The 15,430-nt window shown below is 40.5% G+C and overlaps 1 protein-coding gene across 1 annotated transcript in view; it reads right to left on the reverse strand.

The window, feature by feature from the left end:
• The window catches only part of LOC121458235 (phospholipid-transporting ATPase FetA), a gene marked incomplete at its 5' end in the record, with an annotated part of 81,098 nt that overhangs the window by 26,368 nt on the left and 39,300 nt on the right, over positions 1-15,430 (reverse strand). Inside the window, 3 exons of the mRNA XM_041667340.1 lie at positions 6,208-6,251; positions 7,930-8,138; positions 13,109-13,305. Of these exons, the coding sequence (XP_041523274.1) occupies positions 6,208-6,251; positions 7,930-8,138; positions 13,109-13,305 (450 nt within the window). The remainder of the gene's footprint in view (positions 1-6,207; positions 6,252-7,929; positions 8,139-13,108; positions 13,306-15,430) is intronic.

Here is a 15,430-nt window from a genome sequence, read left to right on the forward strand (position 1 = left end):
GCAACAATTGACAGAGACAACTGACTACCTGGGCAATCACCCAAAGTCTCGTTTGCAATGTTGAGTCAACCAATTTTGGCTAAGGCCTAACATAACTGACATACCATTATTAAAGGCAAGGAACTTTTCAAAACTATCTTACCCTGTCTTGGCAGGATATGACAGTCCTGTTTTATCCATTGATGCACGCTCTGTATCTCTGTCAGTGGTTGAGGTATGGGCATTTCTTTGCCCAAAGGCCAGTTCTGCCAAAAAGAAAGGCTCCAGGTGGAGTGTCTTTGGTGCTCAACATTCTCTCGGGAATAGAGCGGTGTTGCCAGGAGCAATTGTGTCTCACTATCACAAAACTCTGAGTTAGATTAAAGGCCATTTTCTACAGCTCTTTGAAGAAGTTGAACATTATCTATCTATACTGAGTATAATCTCTATATATCTAAAGAACCTGATTAGTCTATTATAAATGACAAACTTAGATGACTATTAGTCTATATAATTCTCAATATCTATCTAACTTAAAGACTAAGACAATAAACAACTGTGTAACAAATGAGGATAATGACCTCCAAATATAAACACTGTACAAATATACATTGCAATATGGTAAATATATATCAATAAACAAACATTATATAAGTATCTTAATCAGAGGTAGAAATGTACACTGCAATATGGTAAATATATACAATATATATTTATCAATACAATATATGTCAATACATAAAAAATGTTTTAAACAGAGATAGAAACATGCATGCATACAATAGTCAATATGATTTAACTTTGTATCAATATACAAGAATGGATACCAATATATTTGTCTAAAAGCAGTAACTCACAATTATAAATCTATTATCCCATCATTCCCTCTTTTTATTTTTTTCCAAAATGATCCCTGAGCTTATAAAATTCCTCCCCCAACCTCCCAACCCCTAAGTGATGTCCCTAAACCCAGGGGTAAACTTTACTGGGAGAGGGGAACGTCGTCCTCTAGAATTACTTCCAGCTGTCATGGGGGCGACGTTCTTTCTGGGGGATCCTGTGAAAGTAAAATGATGGTTAAATTTCAAGATCAATGTCTTTTAAAATTGCAAATAGTCTCTGAGTATTTTGTGGAGGTCTGGCCAGAATGTTGTACAAGATGTGCACCATTTCAGCTAACCAAGTTGGGATCGTTTTGTGCAGCTGGTATCAAAACAGGTCTTGTAGTAGCGCTATCAGTATCATGACGTCATATCAACCAGGTAGAGTTGTTGTTGTGGGGCCCCATCTTCTTCCTGGAAACTTCAAATGTCACTTCAGGAAAAACTCATTGTTCATTGTGAAAAACTTAAACATTAATCATATAGACATATATAGACATACATATATATATTGATAGATATATTCAGTGAAAAGTATGATAGATATGAAGAAAAGCAAAGATGTTTTCTAAACTCATATTACTTTCTGTCCCATATCATGGCTCTTGACATGAGACAGAAACTCCAGAAACTCTGGGTTTTTCTCTTACTAACAGGCTTGGAATTGGAGAGGGACTGAGCCAGAGTCCAACTTCAAAACCAGCTCTACATATTTATAAAGAAATGTTTAATAAGACATATATATATATATATATATATAAATTAATACTTACAAAATGTGTCCATCCATCAGTAATTAAATATTCAGGGTCCCTTAATTTCTTTGAAGATGAGTATTTTCCTGCAATGATCGGTTCCTGCCAGTGGTGGTCTCTGTGTTTTTGGAGCCTGTCCTAGAACTAGCTCTTGTAGACCAGGCTGGCCTCGAACTCACAGAAATCCGCCTGTCTCTGCTTCCCAAGTGCTAGGATTAAAGGTGTGCGCTACCACCGCCTGGCCAGGCTCAAACTCACAGAGATCCGCCTGCCTTTGCCTCCCAAGTGCTGGTATCAAAGGCGTACGCCACCACCGCCCGGCCAAGTCACTTTGTATCAGACCAAATCTGCCACTGTGGCGGCTTTTGTTGCAAAACCACAGGTACTTGAGCTTCTGCTAATTCAGGCAGTGGGGTTCCGCTGCAAACTTAGCCAAGGCAGGCAGAATGGGCCTGTGTGGCTGAGTGTGTCTCTGACTGGGTACTGGGGCCCGAGTCACAAACTAAAAAACAGCATCCGGGAGGGTGCTGTGTTAGCTAGCGGGCTACCCGCTCGAGTCAGGGGCAAAATAGCCCACGTTGGACGCCAAAATGTAGCGACGTAAATGAATGCAGACAGATTGTAAAAATATATATACAGCTTTAATGGCGAAATAGACTTACAGAACCACCGTTCCTGCAGAGACCAGGAAAGCAGAAGGGACCGCTGGGAGCAAGTATAGGCAAACATTAGCCCGAGGCGAACACGCCCGCCAAGGGGCGGGACTTATCCCTACACTTATAATCCTCAAGGACAAGGAATTGTGTTGTGTGCCTATGGCTCCCTGAAAACACAGCTTCAAAAAATAAAAACAGGAGAATTATATCCTCAAATGCCACATAATGCCTTGGGCCACGCACTTTTTACGCTAAACTTCTCAGATATGGGTGCTCGTGAACAATCTGCCACTGACAGATTTTGGCATGATGGTACCAAGGCGACCTTTGCTAAAGCAAGGTGGAGAGACCCTCACACTGGACTATGGAAAATACCCAACCCTGTATTAATTTGGGGTCGAGGATATGTTTGTGCTTTTTTCACAAAAAGAAAATAAAGCTGGATGAGATGACTGCATATACAGTAGAATAGTACCCGCCCTGATGACATCACAGCCACTGATGACACCATAGGAACAGTGGAAAGACGTTCCTGAACCCATGATCCTGACTTCCTTGTACTACCTTGCTGCAGGCCAGGAAAGGGGTACCTGAACCAGGGTTCCTGACTCACTACAACTTGCTGCAGTCTGAGAAGGGAGAGAAGATCGTGGTAATGACTAGTGATTCCCAGCCTCTTAATAGACTTGCTATGAAAACTTCCAGACCTAATGAGTCCTGTTTACCTTGGAGCCAGACCAGAAATGCAGACTGAACATTTGACTGTTTTACTCTTTGGACACAGAACTCATTTTGCCAGTATGGTATTCAATCTGCTGTTGAAATATAGGGCGAGAGAACTGAGACCTTGATTTTTCCCTTGGGGGTAAAAAGGACTTATTATTATAAAGAGTGACTGAAACCCCTCATCAAATATGAGGAGGGTATCCTAAGGGTTTTTTCTGCTGCTCAGAGACTGGGACAATTACTTAAAAGCAGAATTATAACTGGACTCTCACCCATCACAGAAACCTTTTCTTGTCTTTAGAATGGATATAAGAGAATTGCAATGTGACAAATTGTGTGTTTATTGTTAATTATTTCCACTCTAGAATTATGGTATTGACCTGATAATGTTTGTAACTGCTTTAGATATATCACTATAAGATAGTAAGTAAAGTTTGACATTTCTAATGAGTTCATGGATTTGGCATATTTGATAAGAAATTTAGATTTTGATACAGCTAAAATTTGTTAAGAAACACTCTAGACCAATTGGAAATCCCTGTTGATCTTCAACTCCTTTAATTAGGAGGCTGTAGCCATAGGAACATGCATTTTCACAAAGCATTATCTAATTGCGTATGAACTCTCTTGACAGGAACTTGACTCAGAGACACAGAGTACACAAAGAGTACTTTCTTCCTTAACCAGTTGCTTACAGATGTTGGCAGTCAAATACGGGTTTGATCCTTTTTCCTCCCAGACATCTAAGGCATGGACATGTATGATTGGAATACATGTACCAAAGACAGACAAGTCCGGGAAATGGGGAAGTGTTCACCTAAGGCAGACACAATCATCTGTCCTGTTGCAGAAGCACAGGCTTTATTAAAATTAATAAAAAGGGAGAAATTGTGGATGCCCAAAAATGTGAGCCTAATTCCATCCTATAAATGGCCAGGATATGCAAATGTACTTCTGCTCCTTCTGTAATTAGAGGTTACCTGTGAAGTGGCTGCCTTCAGGATACTTGGTCTAGGGTAGCTTCATAGCCTAAACAATGCAAATGACTTGATGCCTCAGGGTGTTAAAGCAATTAATTGTTTGAGTTGTCCTTTGTATCATGTTAAAAAGTCTTTTGTTGTCTTCTTTCCGCTTTCATATTGGGGTATTAAAGTATAGAAAATTAAACATGGTTTATTTTCAGTATTCATCGGAATGCCCTCCTGGTATTTTCTATGGTTTATGTTTTATTATTTTCACATGCGTCTTCATATTCTTTACTAATATTTCTAAATTCCCATGCCCTTGCCCTGGTAAGAGGAGTTCTTGAGGAGGCCCATCGGACCACCACAAGCCACCATAAAGCTTTGCATTACAACAACAACAATTACCTTCCTTTTGGGATTCAGGGCTGCCACTTGGCTCCTGCTACTTCTGGACCCAGTTAATCTTATTGTATTTAATTCTTGCAACTGGGCAGCAGGAAAGGGCGACAACAAAGCTGTTCAGATGTGCTGGTGCCCTCGTGCCAGTCTACACCTTACAGGGTTAGTGAAGGACATGACTTCGAGCCTTCCCAATGTAGAGGATTAAGTTTTATATAGCAAATCTACCCTAGCACTGGAATTTCCCAGAGCCTTATCAACACTAACAAAGGGGTTTCAGGCATCTTCCACTTCTTTTCAGTAGGCCATCTTCTGTCAAATGTTTCAGCTAACTATTCAAATAAACTTGGGATACATTTTTTTCCCCAACTGTCTGAGTTTCCATATTAAACCTAGACTCTCCACTCAGAGGGCCCATATCAATGAGCTCAGCCTAATCCAGGTTTACATTTCTTCTACCATGATCCCATACCCTTAAACATCCATTCCCACACATATTCCCCAGACTTCTGCTTGAATGCATCAGCAAACTCATTAAGGCCTTTAGTAGTATAGTGTACTTACTCATGGACTATACTTTTGACATCCCCTCTAAGAACCTGCTTAGTCATTAGTTTGGTTATAGGTGTAGCAGCAGCTATTAGTGGACCCTGGGGGGCATCTCTGTGTGTGTGTATGTGTGTGTGTCTTGATAGGGGTAGGTTACATGGAGAGGCAGACATAGGAGACTGGGAGGTGAGCACGATCATGTTGTATGATATGAGATTCCCAGATAACCAATAAAAATAATTTTTCAATTTGCTATTTTCCTTTATTTAGCATATTGATATATTTTAAAAACAAAACAAAAGCACAATAGACCAAACATGATGGTGTATAATTTTTTAAAATAATTTTTAAAAATTATTTAAGAAAAAAAATCCCACAGATGTGCCCGGCCACTTGGATTTTAGTTCCAGATGCAGTTGAACTGACAACCAGGAAGAGCCAGCCACTTTTAGGCCCAGTGTTTCTGCACACCACTCCCTCTCTTCTGCAATGGTAATGTAGCTTCTGGGGCATTCAAGGTTGGAAGGATGCTTTTTGATTTCACAGTAAAGAGAATGTCTTGAGTCTAAGAAAAGACTTTGGGCTTTGAAACTGTTTTGAGACTGTGGGGACCTTTGAAGATGTACTAAATGCATTTTTTATTATGATGAGGCTACAAGCCTATGGGGGCTAGGGAGTGGAATGTGGTGGTTTGAATGAGAAGGCTCCCATAGGCTCAATTATTTGCATGCTTGGCATCCAGTTGAACTGTTTGGAAGGATTAGAAAGTGTGTCCTTATTGGAGTAGATGTGCTGCTGGGTTGGGCTCTGAGGCTTCGAAAGGCCATGTCTGTCCCTGTGTCTCTCCCTCTGCCCACTTCTTGAACATCAGGATGTAAAGCTGGAGCCACCACCCCAGCACAGTGCCTGTCTGCCTCCTGCCTTAGTGATCAAAGACCAGCCCTTGAAAACTGAGCAAGCTCCACTTAATGCTCTCTGAAAAGCATTGCCTTGGACATGGTATCTCTTCACAGCAACAGAACTAAGACAATGATCATGGGTTGTTTTGAGGAACTGATCTACATAGATTGTGTTGAGAGAGAGGGATAGAGAGAAGAAGAGGTGAAGCAAACACAGCAAGCCAATACCAACAAAACTATTTTTACAAAAATTTCTCAAATAAAAATAGGCCATGTATAGACAATTTTAACATTTTAGGCTCTAAAGGCTCATTATCTTGGGAGTAGAGACTGAGCTGTGTAAAGATACTACTCCCTTTGCCTTCCACACGTATGTCACAGAAGCTGTGATTACTCACCGGAGACACGGGCACACACTGTCCATTGGCGTCATAGGAATAACCTATTGACAAGCATACAGAGCAGAGATTTAGTGAAGGGTTTAAAGGAGGCTTTTTGTGTGTGCTATAAACCTGCCATTTAGCTGTTTTTAAGATTCAGCAGTATTAATTACATCCATAGTGTTATGTAATTATCATTACAATCTATTTGCAGTCCTTCCTTCCTTCCTTCCCTCCTTCCTTCCTTTCTCTTTCTTTCTTTCTCCCTTCTTTTCTCCTTTTTGGCAGTGCTGAGGATTACACCCAGAGCCTCTTGACTATGAGGCAGTCGTCTACCACTGCATTCCCAGCCCTCAACACTTCGTTCTTCAAACAGAATCTCCCCATCCCTCCTCCTTTCTGCCCTAGCTACCTTTTTCTGCTTTTATTTCAGTGGATTTTCCTGTTATGTATTCTTTACCTAAGGAGAACCATACAGCATTTGTCCTTTTGTGTCTGGCTCATTTACTCAACACACTGTACCTCAGATTTAGAACCTGGATTGCACCAGGTACCAAACTCATGATTGTTCATGATCAAATCAACTACATGTATTTACGGACAACTTTAAAATGTCCACTCGTCTGTTGATGAGTGTAACGGGCATCTCCACCTTTTGAGCAATATTTGTGCTGCAATGAGTATTTGCAAATGCCTGTTTTAATATTGTTCCCACTTTTAGAGGATCTCTAGAAAGGGGATTACTGGGTAATTTAGAAGAAGGCTTTGCTTCATTAATTTTTTGTGTATTCATGCAATTCATGCATATGTACACTCGTGTGTAGAGGCCAGGCGACAGCCTGGATGACATTCGTGCACACCATCCACAATTTTCTTTTCTTTCTTCCTTTATTTAGGGTTTTTTCTTTTATTTTAGACAATGAGCTCGAATCATATAAGACATTGTTGTTAACTGTGTTGGTTGCTATACTATACAATAAACTCAAAAACTTAATTTTTTAAATAAAAAATTTCTACTCTTTTACCAATTTCCACCTGATTTTGAATTAAAATAACGGAGCATATTATTTTTCAAGATATCGGGAACCCCTTGAGAACAGGGACTAAATCTTGTAAATCTTGATCTTCTTAAAGCACAAAACAATAGACTGTATCAACTAGGTGCTAAGTAAATGTGTTTCTGTTAGATTATAATCTATTACATTATTTCTCCTTCTCTTCCCCCTTCTAGATATTCCTATATAATCCTCCCCATTTTCCTTCAAATTCATGGTCTCTTTTTCACTAATTGTTTTTTTTAAATATTTATTTATTTATTATGTATACAATATTCTGTCTGTGTGTATGTCTGCAGGCCAGAAGAGGGCACCAGACCTCATTACAGATGGTTGTGAGCCACCATGTGGTTGCCGGGAATTGAACTCAGGACCTTTGGAAGAGCAGGCAATGCTCTTAACCACTGAGCCATCTCTCCAGCCCTTCACTAATTGTTATTACATGCATATATGTAGTTGATATAGTCCTAAATGTAACCTGAGTTCATATAATGTTACTTGTGTATATGTCTTTAGGGCTATTGGGCACTGGACAGCTCATTGGTGTGCTCCTCCCTGGGGAAGACCACCTTTCCCACTCCTAGCTTAGTTAATAAAGGGTTGTAAGAATAGAAGGCAAATATAATTTCAGAGACTTTGTAGATTTAGTTATATTTGACTCAGGGAGAGTGGAATGTGCACATACCATAGGTCTTCCCATTGATAGAGCATTTGTTGAAGACCATCACATTCTCCGTCAGAGTTCCTGTCTTGTCAGAGAACACATATTTAACTTGGCCGAGTTCTTCATTGAGAGTGGTAGTGCGAGCCTGTGCTGGCATGTTCTTTGGTGCATAAAACATCTGTCGATCCCAGTTGATATAGTAACTGTTGCCCAGTCTTATTATTTCAACACTAAGGAGAAAGAAAGGAAAAAATGGTCCTGGTCAGAGCAGGACAAGCAAATATATTATTTTGGTTTCCTTCTTATAGGTCCATGACAGAGGAGGGTCTGCATGTGGAAAGAGTATCTTCCCTGGGTCTACCCTCATACGGACTTTTCCACACTAGTCAGTCCATTACAACTCATACTATTATGCAAGGTTTTCTCACCAGGACCCGATATAGCTGATTAATTTGTCTGAGACATACCTTGCTTCCACTCATCTTCTGAAATGTATCCAGAAAAGGTCAATTAAAAATACCTTTGGAGTAACAGTTAACTTACAAAAGGTTATGTTGGTAATGAAAAAGATTATTACTGTGGTCAAGTTGGAAAGGGAGGAAAACTTGCAGCATTCAGATATTCTTGTTTCAGGACAAAGGAAAAAGCTATACAAATCAGAGGTTGTTTTATGGGTTCATCCACTGTGCTCTCTCTGTCTCTTCAAATGATCTCTCTATAACACTGGTTCTCACGCAGGTCAGCCTATCAGTTTTAAGTGAGCATATATCCAGGCGTGGTGGCACGTACTTTAAATGCCAGTTCTCAGGAGGCAGGGGCAGGCAGATTTCTGTGAGTTTGAGGCCAGCCTGGTCTACACAGTGAGTTCCAGGCCAGCCAGGGCCACATGGTAAGACCCTGACTAAAAACTTTTGAGTATGTAACAAGTAATGGGCTTCACTACAGCGTTTTCATAATATCTTGTTCTTGTTCACCCCTCCCCACCAGCTTCTGAACTCTTAACCCTCTCCCTAGTCCCTTCACCTCCTTGAACTGTTCACCTCTGCTTTCATGTCAAATACACTTCATTACCCTCTTTCTGCTTCTCCCCTAAAATCTCTTTTCCCCTACACATACACGCACACACAGACAAATTCAAATCTAGGTTCCACGTGTGAGAAAACATGCAGTGATTGTCCAAGTTTGGCTTATTTTGCTTACTATAATGATTTCCACAATTTTGAAGAGGCTATCATTTCTCCGATGTATGTTGTCACTCACTTATTAAGGTACTGATTTTAGAGGTCTCCTGTCCCACTGCATGAGTCACTGTATCTGTTTGTGCTGGTGTCATGCTGCTTGTGTTACCGTAGCTCTACAGTGAGGTCAGATACTGTGACACTCTAGCATTGGTTTTCTTTGTTTTCTGTCTTCCTGTATAGGATTGTCTGGCTACCCAAAGTCTTTCAAACTTCCACATTAAAGATTTTTTTTCCTAGAGTCATAAAGAACGTTAGTGGAATCTGGTGGCAATTGTGTTAATTCTATAAAACTGCTTTTGGTACCACTAATAATTTCACAATATGAATTCTGCCAATCCAGGAGCACAGGAGGACTTTCCTTCTTCCACTCATCTATTCAGGGTTTAAACGTTCTCATTGTGGAAGTCTTTCCTCCTTAGATAGGTTTATGTCTAGGTGTTTTGTTTTTTGGAGCGCCTATGACTGAGAACCCCCCCTCCCCCCAGTTCCTTACTCGAAAACTTTATTATCAGCATATAGAGAAGCTACTAATTAGTTGTGTATTGGTTGTGTATCCTGATACTTTAATAACTGTTTTTTAAATTAGATATAAGGCTTTTAAGATGAAAGTTTCAGTGTCTTTATACGATCATGTCATCTGCAAATAAGGATCATTTAACTCCCTTTCCTAATTGTTTTTCTTTTATTTCTCTTCCCTGTCTCACTCTAGCTAAGACTTCAAAGACTATATTGCACAAGAGTGAAGGGCTAGGATGAGAGTTTAATGATACAACATTTGCTGTGCGAGACTAAGGATTGGGGATATGGATTTGGTGACCTGCCTGCAATTCTAGTACTTGAATGGTGGAGACAGGCCATCCCCAGAGCAAGGAGTCTAGCTAGACCAGCCTGTGTCAGGGAGTTCTCAGTTCAGCTGAGGTGGTTCAATAAGAGATCCATCTCAATGAATAGTAGAGAGTGACTGAGGAAGACTCCTGGTACTAAGCTTTGATTTCTACACATGTGCATAAGCAGCCCCCCTCCATATACACGCACATGCATACACACACATGAATGCACACGGTATACACATACACATGCAAAAAATCAGTGGAGAGAGTGGGCATCCTTGCTTCATTCTGTATTTTAGAGGAAATGCTGTCAGTGTTTCCCACTTGCTACAATTATAGTCTTAGGTTTGTTACACACAGTTTTCATCATGCTGAGGTATTTTCCTTCTTTTCCCATTTTATTCAGGGTTTTACTACGAAGGGATACTGAGCTTTCTCAAATCTTTTTTCTTTTCTTTCAATAATTAATAGAACATTTATTTATTCAAGAATATAGAAAAGTTAATAGGAGAGGCTAAATGTTCAGTCCAGTCTTCCTTCATGAATAAATCTTTCCTTTCTCTCCCCATCTGTTTTGAAAACATAACATTAGAAGATGAAGGGCTCAATACCCAACACAGTTCCTAAAAGAGAGTTCTTGGGAGTGAGTCTGATATTAGGATCGCTATTTCCTTATCTTGCTTAGGTCTAGTGAATCAAACCACTGAGGTCAATGTGCCCTCAGTTTCTGGGGTCATTGGGCTGAAGGAGATCCTCCTATTTAAGCCATCCTCAACTGAGTCAAGATGCTGGAAAAGTGGCCAGGGTGCAGGTTCCCGCTTGGGTCTCCCGTGTACAAATGCACCTCCAATTTCCTCTGTATCTACTGAGATGACTGAGTGACTTCTGTCAAGTCTGTTTATATGCTGTGTTATATTTATTGGTCTTTGTATCTCAAGGTGAATCAACTTGGTCATGGTGTGTCCTTTACTTTTTCTCCCTTATCTGTTTCTTGCTGTAGTTTATTTTCAGACCATTCTAAAAAAAAAGTCTTATTGTATATTAGTGTTTTGCCTGTATGTATGTGCATGCACCATGTGTGCCTGGTACCCTCAGAGTCTAGAAGAAAGCAACAGATCCCATGAAACTGGAAATACAAATCTTTGTGAACTATCATGTAGGTGCCAGGAACTGACCCTAGAATCTTTACAAGAGCAAGGGGAGGCCTTAACCACTGAACTACCTCTCCAGCTCCCATTTTTAGACCTTCTAAAAGTATTTAGAGCTGGAAAGATTGTATCATGTACAGGAAGAATTCATTATAATAATATAACATATTATATAATACATACATGTCATATAATTAATATGCCGATTATGATATTTTATTGCATACTTAATATTATATGGTTATATATAATTATATTAATAATTTACATTATTTCTTAGATCTTGGTTGGTTCTTTACTTCTTATAGGATAAAATCCAAATTCTTTTGCTTGTAATTTATGTTCTTTTGTATCTAACATCTGGTCCAACTTTGAGAAAATATCCACATCTTACACCTGTGGACTGCCCAAATATAGTTTGAAGATTACCTTTCCTGTAAACTGTTGTAAGTATCCCTGGACAGAACTAATATATTCCTTCTTAAAGTGTTTATAATACTCATGCATATTTTATAAGAGAATTTTTGTATTGTGCCACAATTATGTATGGTTTCCACAGCTCCGAGCAAGCTTCTCTAAAAAAAGGAAGAAGAAAAGAAAGAAAGAAAGAAAGAAAGAAAGAAAGAGATGTTTTATCACTCAGATTTCTATCCCTAGTACCTAGTAGAGGACTTGGCACATACTGGTAGTCAGAAACGTTTATTAAATAAGGTAACTCAGTTATGGAGAATACTTTCTGGGTGGGATATCAGAGGTCAGATTTTAGGAGACTTGGAAAAGAGGACATGGACAGACCACACACACACACACACACACACACACACACACACACACAATTCGTTCTTTGAAGAGATAAATAAAATTTACAAACACATAGCCACATTAAAGGAAAAAGAAAAAAAATCTCAAATTAATAAAATTAGAGGTTAAACTTAAACAAGCATTGTTATAACACACTCCAATGAAAGCCAGAGAAACATTATGAAAACTTAGAAAACTTTAACTCATAATAATAAATGAAAAAAGTTATAAATTTTAAAAAAGAAAACTTATACAACTTATATTTGGAATGCAATATAAGTCAATATACCTATTATCTTAGTCACTTTCTATGTTTTTGAAGAGACACTGTGACCAAGACAACACATATTAAAGACAAATCATTTAATTGGGGGCTTGCTTACACTTTCAGAGGGTTAGTCCATTATCATCATAACGGGGAGCATGGCGGCAGGCAGGCAGGCATGGCCATGGGACTGAGAGCTTTACATCTTGATCCATAGGCAGCAGGGAGAGAAAGAGATGGCGCTGGCATGGACTTTTGAGACCTCAAAGCCCACCCCAGTGACACACTTCCTCTAACAAGGTCACACCTACTCCAACAAGGCCACACCTCCTAATCCTACTAAGCATTCAAGTTTATGAGCCTGGGGGGGGCCATTCTTTAAACTACCATACCTGTTTCCCACACACTCTCTCTTTTCTTTTTAAATGGAAAACTGTATTCTGAGTTCTACATAACTGACATGAGAGTGAATGTTTGGGACCTAACTCATGGGTAAGGAAAGGCTGTCTGGCGTAGTTAGGCAATACCAACTGTTTCATGGGTTTGCATAGTCACTTACAGGTTACCTGAGGGTACAGACAATTATTCTTTTATATAAATCATATAATAGCTTGCAGTATTCTAGCCAGTTTCTAGATACTCCTCAGAGTGCTTTATACACCAAGCCTGTGGAAAGGAAAGAGATAAAGACTACAAAGTGAGCTATGAATAGTGGAACATGTCTACACTCCCTGTACTGAGGCTGAGGCAGGAGGATCTGAAGTTTGAAGTTGGCTTGGACAACATAGCAAGCGCTCATCTTTAAAAAAGGAAGATGGTAATTCATATTTCCTATTAGATCACATTCTAGTTGGTTATTAAAACAGGAAGTATAAAGTCACCCTGCCCTTGAACACAACCACCAAAGACACCTACCTGACATAGAGCGAAATGGGAACCATGGTGTTGAGGACTATGAAGTAGGACCAGAAAACGAGGGCAGAACTTATAGCTGATGAATCTATAAAATGTTGCCATGGGAGAAACACCTGGAAGAAGTAGCCTTTGTTGCTCTCCCAAATGCCATGTCCAATGGATAGCAAAAAGCACATTGCACCTAAAACCAGGAAAATCTGTATAGAAAACAAAACAGAAATGCAAAGTATGAATGAAATGAACACCCATCTAAGGCTGTGCTTCTTCATCTACCTTCTAGAGGCTTAGCTCTACTGTGGTGTGTTACCTTGGAGACAGGGAGACCCTAGAGTGGCAACGGCAAAGAAGGAAGCCCAGCATGAGCCTTCCGTGGGAGTTTGAAGGGAGGGGATAACAACTAGACTACAACAAGTACTAACAGGAGTTGTGCCAATTGTTCTATGATGAAGGAAGGTCATTGGCTAATAAAGGAACTGCCTTGGCCCATTTTATTGGTTAGAAGATAGGTGGGAGGAGTAAACAGAACAGAACGCTGGGAGGAAGAGGAAGTGAGCTCAGACTCCACAGCTCTCCTCTTGGGAGCAGATGCCTCAGAGAGACGCCACACAACCAGCTCCCAGGCAGACACACGCCATGAAGCTCCGACCCAGGATGGACATAGGCTAGAATCTTCCCGGTAAGCGCACCTAGGGGCGCTACACAGATGATTAGAAATGGGCTAAATTAATATGTGAGAATTAGCCTAGAAGAGGCTAGATAGAAATGGGCCAAGCAGTGATTAAATGAATACAGTTTGTGTGTTGTTATTTCGGAGCATAAGCTAGCCGAGCAGGCGGCCGGGGTGCTGGGAACGCAGCCCCGCCGCCCCTATTACTACAGTTCTACATGTTGTTTGATATTGATGGAAACTGACAGATGAGGAACTTGGTAGTCACAGTGGGAGAATAGTCTACCACAGTCACTTAGATCTGAAAGGAAGAAACAGGTTCGAAAGAGCACAGGAGTTCAAGTCCTTAATCACTCCAGCAGTGATGTGGGGGAGGGGCTGTCATTGTAACACACTGAGTTGGGGGGGCTGTCACAGTAACATGCTGGGTCATGTGGGGGAGGGGCTGTCACAGTAACAAACTGAGTTGGGGAGGCTGTCACAGTAACACATTGAGTTGGGGGGGCTGTCACAGTAACACACTGAGTTGGGTGGAGGCTGTCACAGTAACACACTGAGTTGGGGGGCTGTCACAGTAACACTGAGTTGGGGGGAGGCTGTCACAGTAATACACTGAGTTGTGTGGGGAAGGGGCTGTCACAGTAATACACTGAGTTGTGTGGCTTTGGCAGCAGTTGGAGGGAGGACGGTGAGGAAACTGAATGCAAGAGTAAGAAAGGTGGAGATCTTGCAGGCAGTTCAGAATCTGGTAAAGCTGAAGGTAGACCATGGGCCTACTGAACTACAGCTCCTCGAGGGCAGTGATGGGAAAGAATCTAAGTCTTGGCATGCTGGCAACTGAATGCTGACTTTGATTCCTTCAGGTTTATATTCAGGAATGGTACAGCTGCAGCAAATGGGAATTCCTCTTCCAGTGTTTCTGAAACCTCCATATATGCTTTTTCATAATGGTTGTACTAATTATATTCTTATCAGTAGAGCATAAGAATTCTTTTTTCATGGTGTCCTTGCTATTATTTTTTCATGATGACAGCCATTCTGACTGAGGTGAAATGGGATCGCAGTGTAGCTCCCTAATCCCCTAAAATAATTTCATTTACATTTCCATGATGGTCAAAGATACATATAGACACTTCTTTACACTTCATTTTTTAATTTTAATTTTATGTGTATGGGTATTTTTCCTCCACATATGTATGTGTACCATGTACACGTCTTGTTCAGAAGAAGCCAGAAGAGGTCATTATATCCCCTGGGAGTGAAGTTACAGATGGCTGTGAGCTGCTGCATGGGTGCTGGGAATTGAACCTGGATCCTCTAGAAAAGCAGCCAATGCTCTTAGCCACTGAGCCATCTCTCCAGCCTCCAAACTTTGTTTGTATTTGTATTTCACTATTTATCTGGTTGTTGGACTAAAGACTGCAAGTAATTTCCGGACAGACTGCCGTAGACGCTGACACGATTCCGCTGCTGATGATTCCTGATTCCTCTCTGGAAATTCAGAGTCTTCTCCTTTTCCTGTTTCTCTTTCTCCTTTTCATGATTTCCTCATCCATATTTCTCCTCCTCTTTCCCTGTACCCCCTCCTTTTGAGACATGGTCTTACTGTGCAGCTCTGCTGTCCTGGAATTCATTATGAGCTTGGGCGGCTCTCA

This window comes from Microtus oregoni, unplaced genomic scaffold (genome assembly GCF_018167655.1).
Source record: "Microtus oregoni isolate MIOR12 unplaced genomic scaffold, Mior012 000017F_ref0000208, whole genome shotgun sequence".
Lineage (NCBI taxonomy): Eukaryota > Metazoa > Chordata > Mammalia > Rodentia > Cricetidae > Microtus > Microtus oregoni.